The sequence below is a fragment of the Vulpes lagopus genome, chromosome 13, assembly GCF_018345385.1.
Source record: "Vulpes lagopus strain Blue_001 chromosome 13, ASM1834538v1, whole genome shotgun sequence".
Taxonomy (NCBI): Eukaryota; Metazoa; Chordata; class Mammalia; order Carnivora; family Canidae; genus Vulpes; species Vulpes lagopus.
In genome coordinates, this window is record NC_054836.1 from 38,130,791 (window position 1) to 38,145,026 (window position 14,236).

The window sequence follows — 14,236 nt, forward strand, 5'->3', positions numbered from 1 at the left end:
TTTTCTAAGATGAGCTGCTTTTTTTTTTTTTTTTTTAACTTACTCTATAGAATAAGAGTCAGGGTGGAACAATCATCTTTCTTCTGTAAACCCCTTGACTAGGAATGTTATTTTCGAAAATCTCGTCACTCGTGGGACAATTCCAAAAAGAAACAAAAACATTCTCAAGGGAAATTCACCCTGGACAAGAAAAACAACTTGAGAAATTAAAGTCTGTCCACCCGGGATCATAAAAAAAATAAACGTGCTGACAGCCCGCAAGACATGTTTTCCAGTCGGGCCTATCAGAACAATCACTTGGAAGGTTCTGGAGAAAAAGGAAGTGTAAAACCACAAAGCAGAACTACCCAGAGGCACCAACCGTCACATAGAAGCTCCCCCAAATGGCAAATCCTGACACATGCCTGAAAACAGCCAGGCATAGGGGATCTAGGCCCTGGTGAGAAATGACCCTATCTAAAGAATAATCCAAAGGAAAATCAGAGGAGCCCAGAGCTCAGGCCCTGCACATCTTGGCTCTGCCTGGTGGCTCAGGAGCAGAGGCTGGACCCACAGCTGAGCTGGACCCACAGCTGGGCAGGGGGTTCCTCACCATCCTTTCCAAGGCACTGGGGATTTGTGCGGCCTTGTCCAGAAGCTCACTGTACTCCAGCTCCTCGCAGAGCCGCTGCAGTGTGTTCAGGGGTTCATTCAGCTCCACTGGCATCGCCACCTTAGACAGATCCTTCCCAATGTTATTCCTCAGAATGTTCCACAAACTGATGTTACTTGCGTTGGGGCACGGAGCCGGCAAGCAAGTTCTTCTTCTGGACTTGGCTTCTCCACCACTTTCAAGCACAGGCCCTAAAAGGGAAAGAAGCCTCGTTGATTTCTGGAAGACTTTTTATTTTATTGTATCATTTTTAAAAATTCAGAAATAAAACCTTACCCAGCAAGTGCTCAATTCTACTGTTAATCTCAGTTGCTGAGAATGGGACCGCAAGTCAGAAAATAAAAATTCTGTGCAGCTAACTGAAGTCAAATTGCATGCCCTAGAACTCATGGCCTCCTTTCCCAGGGAGGTCTTCAAGGTCTGAGTCAGAAGCTAGTGCCGCATAGCTTAAATAAACTGGAAGCTGGACTTGTATGCTCATAGCAGGTTACTGTTTATGTCTTTAAATGCTTTATAAATTTTTATTTAATTTTTAATCTTTTTAGTGTGGGGTTTCAACTTCTGACCTGGAGATAAACACCTGAGCTGAAATCAAGAGTCAGACCCTTAATTGACTGAGCCACTCAGGTACCCTCAACTCTTTAGATTTTTAAAAAGCACTACAGACTCTGGATAAAAACTTTTCAGCTGTTTTAAAAATCACTTCAAGGGGCACCTGGGTGGCTCAATGGTTGAGCGTCTGCCTTTGGCTCAAGTTGTGATGGTGGGGTTCCAGGATCGAGTCCTGCATCAGGCTCTCCACAGGAAGCCTGCTTCTCCCTCTATGTCTCTGCCTCTCTCTGTGTCTATCATGAATAAATAAATAAAATCTTAAAAAAAAAATCACTTCAAATTCTGATAAAGAAAACAATTATGTTTATTACAGAAAAATGGTAAGAGAAATTAAAGTCTTCCATTATTCCACTACCCACAAATAGGAGCTATTTATATCTTGGAGTATTTTCTCCATCCACAGAACTCATATAGCACATCTAGTTTTATGTTCTGCTCATTCCCTTAGCTATTTTTCCATGCTATTCAATATTCTTCTAAAGCATCATTTATAATGACTGAAAAAAATTCCATGCTATGGATTTGCCACAATCTACTAAATCATTCCCAAATGATAATGATAAACAAATCATAGATTTGTTTCAATGTTTTGCTATGATGCAAAAAGGAAAAGGTAGTGAATATTTATATTCTTAAAATTTGATTGTATCTCTGAGCGTTCGCTTAAGATACATAGACATGAAATTACTGTGTCAAAAACTAGAATCACTTTTAGACATTTGATTCATATGATCAGATGGCTCCTCAAAAAAGCTATATCAATTTCCTATTTATCATCAGCATATATGTGTCAATCTCCTAAGAACTTTATGGGCTTATCATCATTCATTTTCGATTTCTGGCCAATTGTTGGGTGGATGGTGTTATTTCTTTGTTTTAACTAACATTAAAAAAATTCTTAGTGTGATCTGGAATGTCTCATGAACACTTCTTTACTGAATTATCTGCTTTCCTATTTATATATTAAGATATATTTTTTTTGTTTTTATATTTCTTTTACAATCAAATCCCTATTTGTCATTTATCTTTAAATTTGGTACATGTGGTTAGTTGATGAATAAAACATTTATATCTTAGGTATTTACATTTGTCAGTCTTTTCCTTTGTGACACTTCCATTGGCTCAGGCTCTGATAGTCTTTTCCCATCCCAACTGAGCCTATGCAAATGAAATCTCACCAACATATGAGGAAAAGGGCATTTTATTTGTATATATTTATCTATTAAAAGTAAATATTTAACATTTACTCATTGTAAAGCCAATTGCTCTGAATAAAGAGGCTTCTTTGATAAACAGAAAAGTATGAAAATGGACTCACACTTTGCAGTGTCACATTAACCTAAGCATCCAATTTGTTGTTGAATTTATTTTAATTGCTTGACACAAGCAAAAATCTGATTTGCCCAAGTAAATAGCTGCAAATGAAAGTAGTTTTTAAAAACAGTTTTCCATGTAATCTCAAAATATTTTCTCTGATTGCACAAATCTAGATTTTGAAACACTATATGATGATTACTATCAATGAATGACCAGTATCTATCTAGTTTTTACTCTGGAGCAGCAGGTCTTCAAGCATTTTACATATATTACCTCAGGTATTTTTACATATACTTTACATATATTACCTCGTAAGTAACTTGTCCTAGAACACATTACCAGCGAACGGCAGAGCTGAGGTTAACGAAGGCAACCTGGTCATGAACTTACTCTCTTAAGTCCTGAACCTCCCACAGCACCCATCACAGTGACAGATCCTAATATTTGCCTCCTGATTTGGGGAGGAAGAAATCAACAGGAAGCATTCTAAGTATCCAGCATTTACTATGGGCCCAGAGAAATTCTCATATCATAAATCATCAAGAACTTGATTCAATCCCTATTTCCTTTCGTAGGCGAAACTGTGTCATATAATGCAAAGGTTACTATTTTTACCTCTAGTCTTCTCGGTAGTGTCCTGATGTTTAGAAGTCTAATCTTCAACAGAGACAGTTAAACTGGAGGACACCTATTTTTACCTCTAAATGCTGAAGAAGAAAGATGAGTTTGGTCTAGTGTTTGTTCAAGCCAAGGCAATGTGTTAGTCAGTACTTCAGCAAAATGAATGTGGAGTAAGGTAGAGAGAACCAGCCTTAGCTTCTCTGCTTTTCATGGCTGATGCCAACTCAACATAGCTGTGGTCTTAGGTTCTGGGGCAAGTCTTGTTTCCACCTCTGACCTCTGAACCCTCTATCCCTGCACTCCCCTTAACCCCTTCCTTTAGGCCTCAAAGAGAATGAGGACTGCAGCATTTGTCTGTCTTCCTCATCCATGGTGGGAGTGCCATTTCAGTGGGTGTGCTGTCTGTCAAGGGGATGTGATGTTTCTTCATTTCTCTTTCAGTTCACTTCCTTGTTTTTCTAGAAAAACAAGTAGCTCCTATAGTGTTGGATTTCTCCTTTGAACCACTGGTTCTGACTTTGCACCAAAGGGTTCATCTCTTCAGAAACATTTCAAGCAAGATAGAATGTAATGAGCATCAGACTTCTAGCAGGTCTGACGATGAAAGGATGTTTTTTCCAAAGAAGTAAAATTACCTGCCTTTTCTGTGGTCCCCGGAGAGTAGGCCCTTTGGCATTCAGATAACGTCTCATCATTATCATATTTCACATATACTTACTAACCTGGGAAGCACTAAAATAGAAAAAGCAATGACATGGTCCCTATTCTCTGGGTAGATATGAAAATAGGTGGTGCTCTGGTATCCAATACATGGCACAGACAAACCCCAAGATGTACTGAGTACAAAGACTGGGAATATTTGGTGTTACAGGATCCATGCCAAGAACTGTCCAGTGGGCCAATTCTTCTTAAGGGCAGGCACCTTCTTCTTCTTTTCTTTTTTTTTTTTTTTAAGATTTTTATTTATTTATTCATGAGAGACAGAGAGAGAGAGAGAGAGGCAGAGACACAGGTAGAGGGAGAGAAGCAGGCTCCATGCAGGGAGCCTGACGTGGGACTTGATCTCCAGGATCATGCTCCGGGCCAAAGGCGGCGCCAAACCACTGGACCACCAGGGCTGCCTGGCAGGCACCTTCTTTTTTTTTTTTTTTTGTTTTGTTTTGTTTTGTTTTGTTTTTTTTAATTAATTTTTATTGGTGTTCAATTTACCAACATACAGAAAAACACCCAGTGCTCATCCCGTCAAGTGTCCACCTCAGTGCCCGTCACCCATTCCCCTCCAACACCCACCCTCCTCCCCTTCCAGCACCCCTAGTTCGTTTCCCCGAGTTAGGAGTCTTTATGTTCTGTCTCCCTTCCTGATATTTCCCAACATTTCTTTTCCCTTCCTTTATATTCCCTTTCACTATTATTCATATTCCCCAAATGAATGAGAACATACACTGTTTGTCCTTCTCCGATTGACTTATTTCACTCAGCAGGCACCTTCTAAAGAGACTTTAGTCTGCCTATTGAACTCCTAAATCAGAGGTGTCTGGGGAGACACTCCAGGTACCCCAAGGCTCAAACTAACATTTCTTGGGCATTTTGCTCTTGGGATCAATCAGTAATAAAGGAACATCTTAGGATAGCTTGACAGCCCCATCCTCCCTTCTAGGAGGTAGCAGTTTGTTACTTCTGAGGGGTGGGGGGAGAGTACTTTTAAATGTGTTATCTTGAAGAATCTGAGGCTAAATTACCACTTAGACCAGACCTTTTTACTACATGATTTCCACTGAATTCCTAAATCATGAAAACCACTAGGTATCTAAAGGCAAAAAGCTGTATTATAATATGTTTGCAGAGAGAATTCTTGACCATATCAGAAGTACATGTTGTACTAATTTTTGATATTTATGTGATAATTGGTATACATTCACTTTATAAAATAGAAGTTTTCATGAGCAGACAAGTATATTTGAATGAATACATTTTTAGCACACGTGAGTGCTATCTCCCTACCTCGATTATATAAACATCAAGGGTAGGGAGCATGTCTTAATTTTCTTTTACAGCATGTGTTACAGTTCAATGCCTATAGCAGGCACTATATCTGCTTGCTAGTATTCTGTGAAGAGGCAAGGTTTCAGATATCAAATAATTTATATCTTACCCAAGGTCTGTCTCTCATTATCTAAATCATTACTGAGATTATCTAAGGAAAGATTATCACTTATGTCACTGACATAGGAGTCATCTTCAGAAATCTGTGGGAAAAGAAAAATACATTAGTGTTAAAATAAACCAGATTTTCATCGAACCTTTATTCCAAATCAAACATCTTGAATCCCACCATTAAAAACCTACAGAAATAATTTTGGGTTGTTTTCATAGAGGCCTATACACCAGTCTGCATTGGAGGTGTTCATAATAAACACCTGTTATTAACATTTTTATACTTTCTTGGCCAATTATCCCAAAGAAAACATAAGTAAACTCAGGGCTGCAGTTATTACAGAAATTCTTATTCAGACTGTGTTTTCAGAATTTGTTACTGTTTACATAGAATGAGTTATAATTTGTCTTTTAACCACTTGTGAAAGAAAAGAATCTTCTATGGAAATTAAATAAGATTAGTACTTCTATACTTAAGAGAGAAAATTATCGATCTGCATTTTCACAAAGTAATGCCAACTATGGTGTTTGCTTATTCAGGAAACTGATTTTAGTGCATCAATATAAAACAGTATTATTTTATACTAATTATTATAACACCCATATTGCAATTATTATAATAATATAATAATTGCATGTTATAAATTGGTATTGGTCAAATTCAATGATTAAAAAAACCCAAGATGCTAATTTCCGGCTCTGTGATAGAAATACTACATCACCAAATTAGCTAGTAGTTAAAATTATGACAAATAATTGAAAAGATGTAAAATAAATCAAGTAACAGAAATGAGGAAGTACCCAACACCTTCTACTTTTCCAACCTTTTCCCTAAGGTCTTGTATCTTTTGTGTTTTGGGGGGTAGGGGTGAGAAGAAGATCCTCAGAATGGAATGGCAGAAAGAGGCCATTGAGTTTAGCATTTCTGAAGATGGGTATTTACTGGTAAAGCCACAAAAGAGATTTTGAGGCATCAAACTGAAAACAGTGCTCAAACCTCATTTTCTGACGAGCTTGGAGATAATAGAACTTCCTGTGCATCAAAAAACTCTGAAAGGGAATCAGTGATGGAGAGTCTGCTCTCGTTGGAAAGCTGATGGACCAGAGCTCGGTTGTCATCTCTCAAGTTTTCCTATTTGAAACACAAACACAAAGTTGCATATAATTAGAAACAGTCTCCAGAGAAGTAAAATAAACAACTGATTTCACTGCACAATACATAAGGTCACAGGTGCATGCAAACAAGCAGCTCAAAGCAGAGGTCAGCTCCCAAGTGGAGAAGCAGCAAGCCTTGCACAAAACAAAATGAAAAACAAAGGTCTCCTCCAAATGGGTGCCTCACTGTCGCGGCTCAGGCTCATGCGACACATCTCAAAGCAAAAAGAGACTCTCCAGGCCAGTCTTCGTTCCATTGAAGAGGGGGAAATTCCCACACTCTCTGAATCATATCCTCTTATTCTCTACCACTGCAGGATGTTTCTTTTCATCCTAAAATTTCTTCTGAATCAGGGAATGTCCTGGTGTGGCTGATTCAGAGCAACCCTGCTTTCTTCTGCCCCCACGCTCTCCCAGAGGCCTACATACTGCTCTGGAGGCATCCCTTGACAAATCCATAGCGTGTTTTGGACTAGAAGTGCCCCTGGTGGCAGATCATTCATTATTCATGGATGACTGAAAGGAATTCTCTTTGCCCGGCTCTCTCCAACCACAATGACTCTAAGAGCGAAGGAAACTCTCAATCCCCTTTAGAAACCTCCCTTTATAAACAACACAATGGCATATCATGATTTTCTCATCTTGCACAGCCCTCCCTTCCCTACTTCACTGGGTCTAAACTCCCACCCTAGGAAGGACCTGAATACTTTGTGTGGGCATGTGCTTTGTGCAAATTCAGTACAACTCAACAAATTGAACAACCGCTCTGTGCTGGCCTTGGGGGTGATACCAGGATGAATGAGACAAGGTTTCTGGCCTGAATGAGTGGCACAGAGAACGCACCCAACACAGGAGATTGAGGCTGTGGAAGGGAAAGTATACAGAAGGGAAGAGGAAGGTGAGATTGATTCTATTTAGGGCTTTGGTTTAGGGAGGGCTTCAGAGAAGAGGTGACGCCTGACTGGACCTTTGGAATGGGAACAGATTCAGGACAAGATGACTCAATCCCTTCAAATCAGAGGAGTAGATTCATGCTCTGAACTTCCCTACAGCTCACATTTCTCAGGGCTGATAAAGGAACTGCTTCCGCATCATTGTTGTGTCTGAAAAATGAGTCCCAGAATAATTTGAGGAACAAGAGTTAAGGCAGATTATGTCTTTTGCAGAGTTTTTTTTTTATGAGTTCAGTATATACTCTTCGGTCTCCTAAACAAATTATATTCAAGAAGGGAATGTGATAACAGGAGGGCCACAGCAGATTTTCAAAGTGGCCCCTTTGGGAAATGTTTCCTTCGGGAACTTCCTCTTTGATTCTTCCTAAATAAGATAACTGGTCTCTCAAAGTTCTTAGCCATTTTAATACCCATACAGCATTGTGAAAAGCATGCATCTTCTCTGCCCTGATCAAGAGACCACTTTAGGATCTACAAACAATTACCATAGCTGTCACCTTTAAGGAAAAGGCCTGTCTCCTCACAGGAGGAGTCACCTTAGTGAGTAACTGAGCCCCTTCAACACCCACTGAAACAGAATCTTCCCGTGTCTTTGGTGTGCTACTGCCGCACAACACTCTCATGATTTACTTACTTGCTTTATTCACAAATTCATCATTAGTCACTCCTGCTCTCTTTCTCCTTCTAGACTGGTGGATCAGAAGGATTGGTTGATCAACAATAAAAATTATACACCTAGCCCTAGCCCCTTCTGTTCCACTGCTCCAGAAACTTCCTATTAATACCCACTGAAAACTCAATGGACTGCAGCACCCCGAGCCCCAGCGTACTACCTTACTTACACACACAGGACCACACTTCTTAAATATCAACCTGGTCAGTTCAGTTCAATGATTTCCCCACAAGTTTAGAAGGCCTGAATGGTTGTTTTATCTATTTCTTACATTGAAAAAAGATAAACAGAAAAGGGAAGGAGAGGAGCACTCATAATCCTATCACACTAAAACCACTATATGCATTTTGATACATTTCTCTGCCATCCTTTTTTTTTTTTTAAAGATTTTATTTATTTACTTATGAGAGACACACAGAGAGAGAGAGGCAGAGACACAGGCAGAGAGAGAAGCAGGCTCCATACAGGGAGCCCGATGTGGGACTTGATCCCAGGACTCCAAGATCATGGCCTGGGCCAAAGGCAGGCACTTAACCGCTGAGCCACCCAGGGGTCCCTCTCTCCTTTTTTGTACATAAAGCCTTGCTTTGTTTTAAAATAACTGTACATGCGTATATATTTATAAACTTCTCCCAAACATTATACCATAATCATTTTTTTCAAAATTAACATTTATCTTGAGGGTAAAAGTAGTATGTGTTTAAACTAGAAAATACAGAAAAATGTAAATAAAATACATATCATTTAAAGCCTCATCACTCAGATGTGACCCCTATTAACCTGTTGGTGTATTTTTTAATATTAAAATATTTGGGTGGGTATGTATATGGTATGTATGCGTATGTATATATACTATATATAGACTTAAGTTTAAAATACAGGGATCACACTGTACAGTCTTTGCATAGTCCCCTATATTCATTTAACATTATATTGTGAATTTTTCCCTAGGCTATTAGTTTTTTGAGACATTAACTTCAGTTGATAAATAATATTATATACGTGCCTTACAGAGTAACCCTTTTATGTACTGGAAATAAAAAATGCTTCCAAATTTGTAAAGATGGTAAGCATGTTTGCAGATGTCTTTTATAAATAATAAGCTATTATCCTTATTTTTTAGAATCACTATCTCTGTTTAGAATAACATCTCTATGGCTAGTTCCTTTTAAAAGAAAAAAAATGTTAGACCTAATTTTTAATAAAGAAATGCAAGTTAAAGCAATTAGGTTAACATAAATTTTTCTGAATTGCAGTATTTATGCCCTTAAACATAGAGAAAACAGAGATTCTCAAGTTTGTTAATGTAATTAGGTTTTACATATATATATAATTTTATATATATATATGTAAAACCTAATATATATTATATGTTATATAATATATAAAATTATATATTATAATATATAAAATTTATAAAATATATATAAAATATATATTTATAAAATATATAAAATGTTAACACTAGGGGAGACTAGGCCAGATGCATGGGACCTCTCTCTGCATTTCTTTGAACCTTCTGTGAATTTATTAGTACAAAGTCCAAAACAATCTGTATTTGGGTTTTTTTTGGTGAACTGTGTCTTTTTTTTTTTTTTCATTCATTTGTTGAGGTCTTCAGTTGCTTGTTATTACTTATTAATTACTTACATATCAAAGACATGCTCACTTATTTGGCATTACCTGTCATTTTTCCTGACAATATTTTTCCAAGTTTATGATTTGTCTCCTTATTTTTTCACACACAAATTTTTCCCTAAAAAAAAACCAATCAGATCTAGTCAACATTTCTTTTGCATTTTTTCTATTGTTTCCAAATTTAGGAAGTCCTCCCTACTCCAGCCATTTGATAAATATTTAAACTGATCTATTTCAGCTTGAGTTTTTATATTTAACTCTAATTCACTAGCGATTCATTTTAGTGTGCAATGGGAAGATTTAAACTGCTTTCCAAATTGCTTTTGAGCTGTGCTAACTGAATTTATTGAATAATCCATCTCTTCTCCATTGATTTTTTTTTAGTCTCTTCTATCATATATTTGTTTCTTTTATATGAAATAGTGTTTATGTCTGAGATAGTTATTTGGTCCATTCTCACACCATCCCCAGAATATTCTCACTACTGGAGCTTCACTCTGTCTTATTTTCTGGCCTGGCACATTCCTCAATATATAGCAGGAGTGTGAGACTATTGAGAAAACACTTCGGACTCATCAGATGGGGACTGAGGTTCCAGCTAGGTCTCTTACTAGCTGTGTGCCCTGGGGGTAGCTTTTTTAACCTCTCTGATTTCCTTGTCTCGAAAATGAGACTACCATCACCTACCTCAAAGAACTGTGGTTAGAATTTTGTGAGTTAATGCATTCAACTGCATATGGAATATAGCAACCAGATAGGCAATTAAAAGAAGTTCCCTTCTTTCAGATGTTTCTTTAAAGTCCTTGCCTACTTAGTTTCTTAAATGGACTATAGATTTGGTAGAATGTTATCCCCCAAAGTCACTTAGCCTTTCATATGAAACCTAAAATAATATAAAAACTAACGTGTTGATCATATTAAATTTTCACATTCAGAAACACAGAACAGGAGAACTTAATAGAATAATGTGGGAGTAATTTCTGACAGGAGAGGGGGAGATTCTAGAATCCGGGAGCCAGGTTCAATGTCACAGATGGGTAATTTGCACAACTCAGAGGTCAGAGGTAAGGGAAGAAAACAGAAACACAGAAAACAGCAATCCCACTGTGGAGACTGTCATTCCCTGATGGAATGCTTGGGGTATCTGAGCCACCAAAGAAAAATAAACGGGAATGGAATTTTTAGGCTCTGGGGCGGCCACTTCCACTCCCTCTCTGGTTTCCTGAAGACAAGAATGGCTTTTCCCTTTCTGGGAAAGTGAGCCTGAGTCACTCAGTAAAAGCAGGATAAGACATGGAGATCAGAAAATCACTGCAAGAGGAAACAGCAAGGAGAACACTCCATCGACAAGATTCCAGAAGGCTGTTTTGGAAAGTGTGAATTTGGGCGATGTTACCACTCCTCCTCAAGGACATTTAAGCCTTCACGTACCTTCCTTGTTAGATCAGTTTAAAAACCTACATTTTAAAAGACCTGTGATTCTGGTTTCCTTTCCCAAATGCAAATAGCCCCAAGTACATAGAATCATAAATGAGGGATCACCTTGCTTACACGGGTGAATATAATGAGGTGGTGATGCTATTGAGAAGGCAAGCACTGCCTGGAAACAGACACGAACCCCACCCCCCTGCCACCAGCGCCATGGCATGTGGCAGCCCACAGCACTTGGGGATGTTGGGTCACACTGATTGCTCTAAAGATGATTCAAGGGATCCCTGGGTGGCTCAGCAGTTTGGCACCTGCCTTTGGCCCAGGGCGTGATCCTGGAAACCTGGGATCGAGTTCCGCATCGGGCCCCCTGCATGGGGCCTGCTTCTCCCTCTGCCTGTGTCTCTGCCTCTCTCTCTCCTCTCTCTCTCTCTCTCTCTCTCTCTCTGTGTCTGTCATAAATAAATAAATAAAATATATTTTTTTTAAAGATGATTCGGTTTAGAGCTGAGCTAAAGTGACTGAAAAGATCTTTTGGTGGGGAGTGAGCATGGCGAGGAATGTCATGGTCAACCACTGACACGTCTCGGAAGTAACAGTGGCCTGGGAGTCTCTGCAGAGATAGGGTAGGTTCCTCGACAGAGAAGAGGGTCCCTTGGCCTGTGGCCCAGCCTGTGGTCCACGGGCTGTGGGTGCCCAGGCCTTGCTGACCACCGTGCTGATTTCAGCCACTACCCTTCTCAGTGCCTGAACACGTGGCTTCCCGCAGAGTGAAGTAGTGTGTGGGGGTTTGGCTTTCTTTGAGGACAGGAAAAGGAGGAAGAAGGATTAAGCTTCAACCTTAGAAACACCTTTTAAAAATTTACATACACACGCACACACACGCGCCTGGTACATCACCTTCCTTCTTTTTAAGTGCTCTCAGTCTAATAAGTTAATGAAAAATTTAGCATCTCTGAGGCAGGCACATACATATGATAGCCAAAAACAGTTTCAAGCCTTATTATCCTTTTCTATTTATTTTTTTAATAATCCACTTCTATCTTTTCTGCAGTTTCTCATTTTAAACACAGGCAAAGAACATTTTGTGTAAACATCCTGAGTTTTGAGAAAAGACATTTTAACATCCTACTGGTTGACCAAAAGTCTTCAAGTGTAACACAGTATTTTTTCCCCCTCACAGGGTACAGCCGTGCTTTGAAAAGAAAAAATAAATCACAGGAGAAGAAGAAGGGAACAGCCACAAAGAGAGGGGAGAGGGGATCTCATGGAAGGGGGCAAAGAGGAGGGGGGCAAAGAATGCTGGCGGGGACTCTGGGATACCGCAGGGCAGAGAAAATGAAGATGCTTCAGAAGGAACAGGAGAAAATGTTTGTCCTGCATTTCCACTCTGGTAGTAACTAATAAAAAGATGATACTTAGGAGGAATGGGGGCAAGAAATACAAAAGGAAGAAGACTTCTGGGGGGAAGAGCATTTAATAATGCAGTTAGCAGGTACTCAGGAAAGCCTTGGAGGGGGGCTCCCAGGCAGCTCCGGGAGGAGGGGGGCGGCCAGAGATGGGAGCACCACCTCCCCCTCCGCAGGGGGAAACAGGTGCAGAGGGACCAACGGAGGGTGTCAGGTGAGGGGCCGGCGGTCGTGGAAACATTCCCAGCCGAGAAGCCTTACCCACCTCTGCCAGACTGTCACCCGAGTTGGCAGCAGCAGGGGGATCGAGGAGCAGAGACTCAGCATGGATTCTGCATAAGCGTTCTTTAAGGTCTGTGTTTTGTGCTAGGGCCTGGAACATGTTAAAAATAGTGGGGCTCTGTTAATAAATACATGTAGTGGAAAAGCACAGCAGTGCGCCTAGTGGGACGGAGCCCTAGGTAGGGGCACTTCCTGGATCTTCTTGAATATCATCCCACAGGACACTGGTTCTGGGATGCTCCTGAGATCAAAGACCCTAAACTTTGGAAGTGATGTCCGTTTTCTAGTTCTCACTTCTGCAGGTGGAAGCAGGGGTTGGTAAGGCTTTCCTTCAGGTGGAGAAGGAAATCTCCAGCATGTTCAGCTGGCATTAGGGCCAGTGGCTTCGTGGCCCTGCCCCCTCCCCAGCTCCCTCCTTATGATCCCATGTGTTTCTCATCTTTAAAGAAGACGTTGCTCCCACCCCTTATGATTGGACATCTTTTAATGTTATTTAATTTTCATACCAGTTGAACTGGATCTTAGGAAGTATGCTTGGAAGTAAGGTTTTGTGGAGGATTAATTTTATTTCCCAGTATAGGTAATGACTGTTTTATTCATTCTTCATGCCTACGACATTTTTATTGAAAACAACAATAATAACACACCTTCACTTACCTGGGTAAAGGTTAAGGACCAGGCCCTGGGAATGCAGGAAGGGATGTGAGCACATGTAAACCTATGCCCTGGGCAGGTCAGATTCCCTCTCCCAACCTCCCAAATGGAAAGGAACTGGCTGGAAGGTAGAGGAAGATGTTTCTAAATGATTTTCTCTCAAAAGGGACAAGTGTGCCTGATTGTCCGCCCAGACACTCCCACAGTCAGCTCCTCAGGTGCCCGCACACAGATCTGTCTATCTGTCTTCCAGGCTCTCTTCCAAGAAGCTTGGATCCTTTCCCATCCATTAGTGCCCACAGGATCTACCTGCTGAGACCATGGAATGGTTTGGCACTGTCTGATTTGCTGCCTGGATCTCAAACAAGATGTTGGTTTTATTTTTTAATGCCTAGGAATGGAACGGGTTATTTGGAAATTCTTGAGGATCATTTAGGAAACACTGAGTAAATGTCCTTAATTCACACAACTACATGTAACAATCTCTGTGGGGTACTCACTTTTTTCTAACATTTTGCTGGTTATCTTAGCATAGGTGGCTAGAATCTTAGCATGGCCTGGAAAATGTATTATTTCAGCAGCTTCTGTTTCCTTTGTAATAGGCAGATGAAAGAAGAATACCAAGATTGCATATACAGCACAAACACATCCATTCTGATAGCCCTGAGATGACACTAACATTTTTATT

At 39.9% G+C, this 14,236-nt stretch overlaps 1 protein-coding gene across 5 annotated transcripts in view; it reads right to left on the reverse strand.

Annotated features, from left to right (window-relative positions):
* Positions 1–14,236, reverse strand: part of OSBPL3 (oxysterol binding protein like 3) — a 175,894-nt gene that overhangs the window by 29,955 nt on the left and 131,703 nt on the right. For 3 of the 5 annotated variants that reach the window (XM_041727839.1, XM_041727838.1, XM_041727837.1), the window contains 3 exons: positions 6,354–6,488; positions 5,355–5,448; positions 593–843 (listed from right to left, as the gene is read on the reverse strand). In XM_041727839.1, coding sequence (XP_041583773.1) covers positions 593–843; positions 5,355–5,448; positions 6,354–6,488 — 480 coding nt within the window. Of the gene's footprint in view, positions 1–592; positions 844–5,354; positions 5,449–6,353; positions 6,489–12,877; positions 12,986–14,236 lie in introns of all 5 variants that reach the window. The other 2 variants (XM_041727836.1, XM_041727835.1) reach the window with 1 other exon arrangement.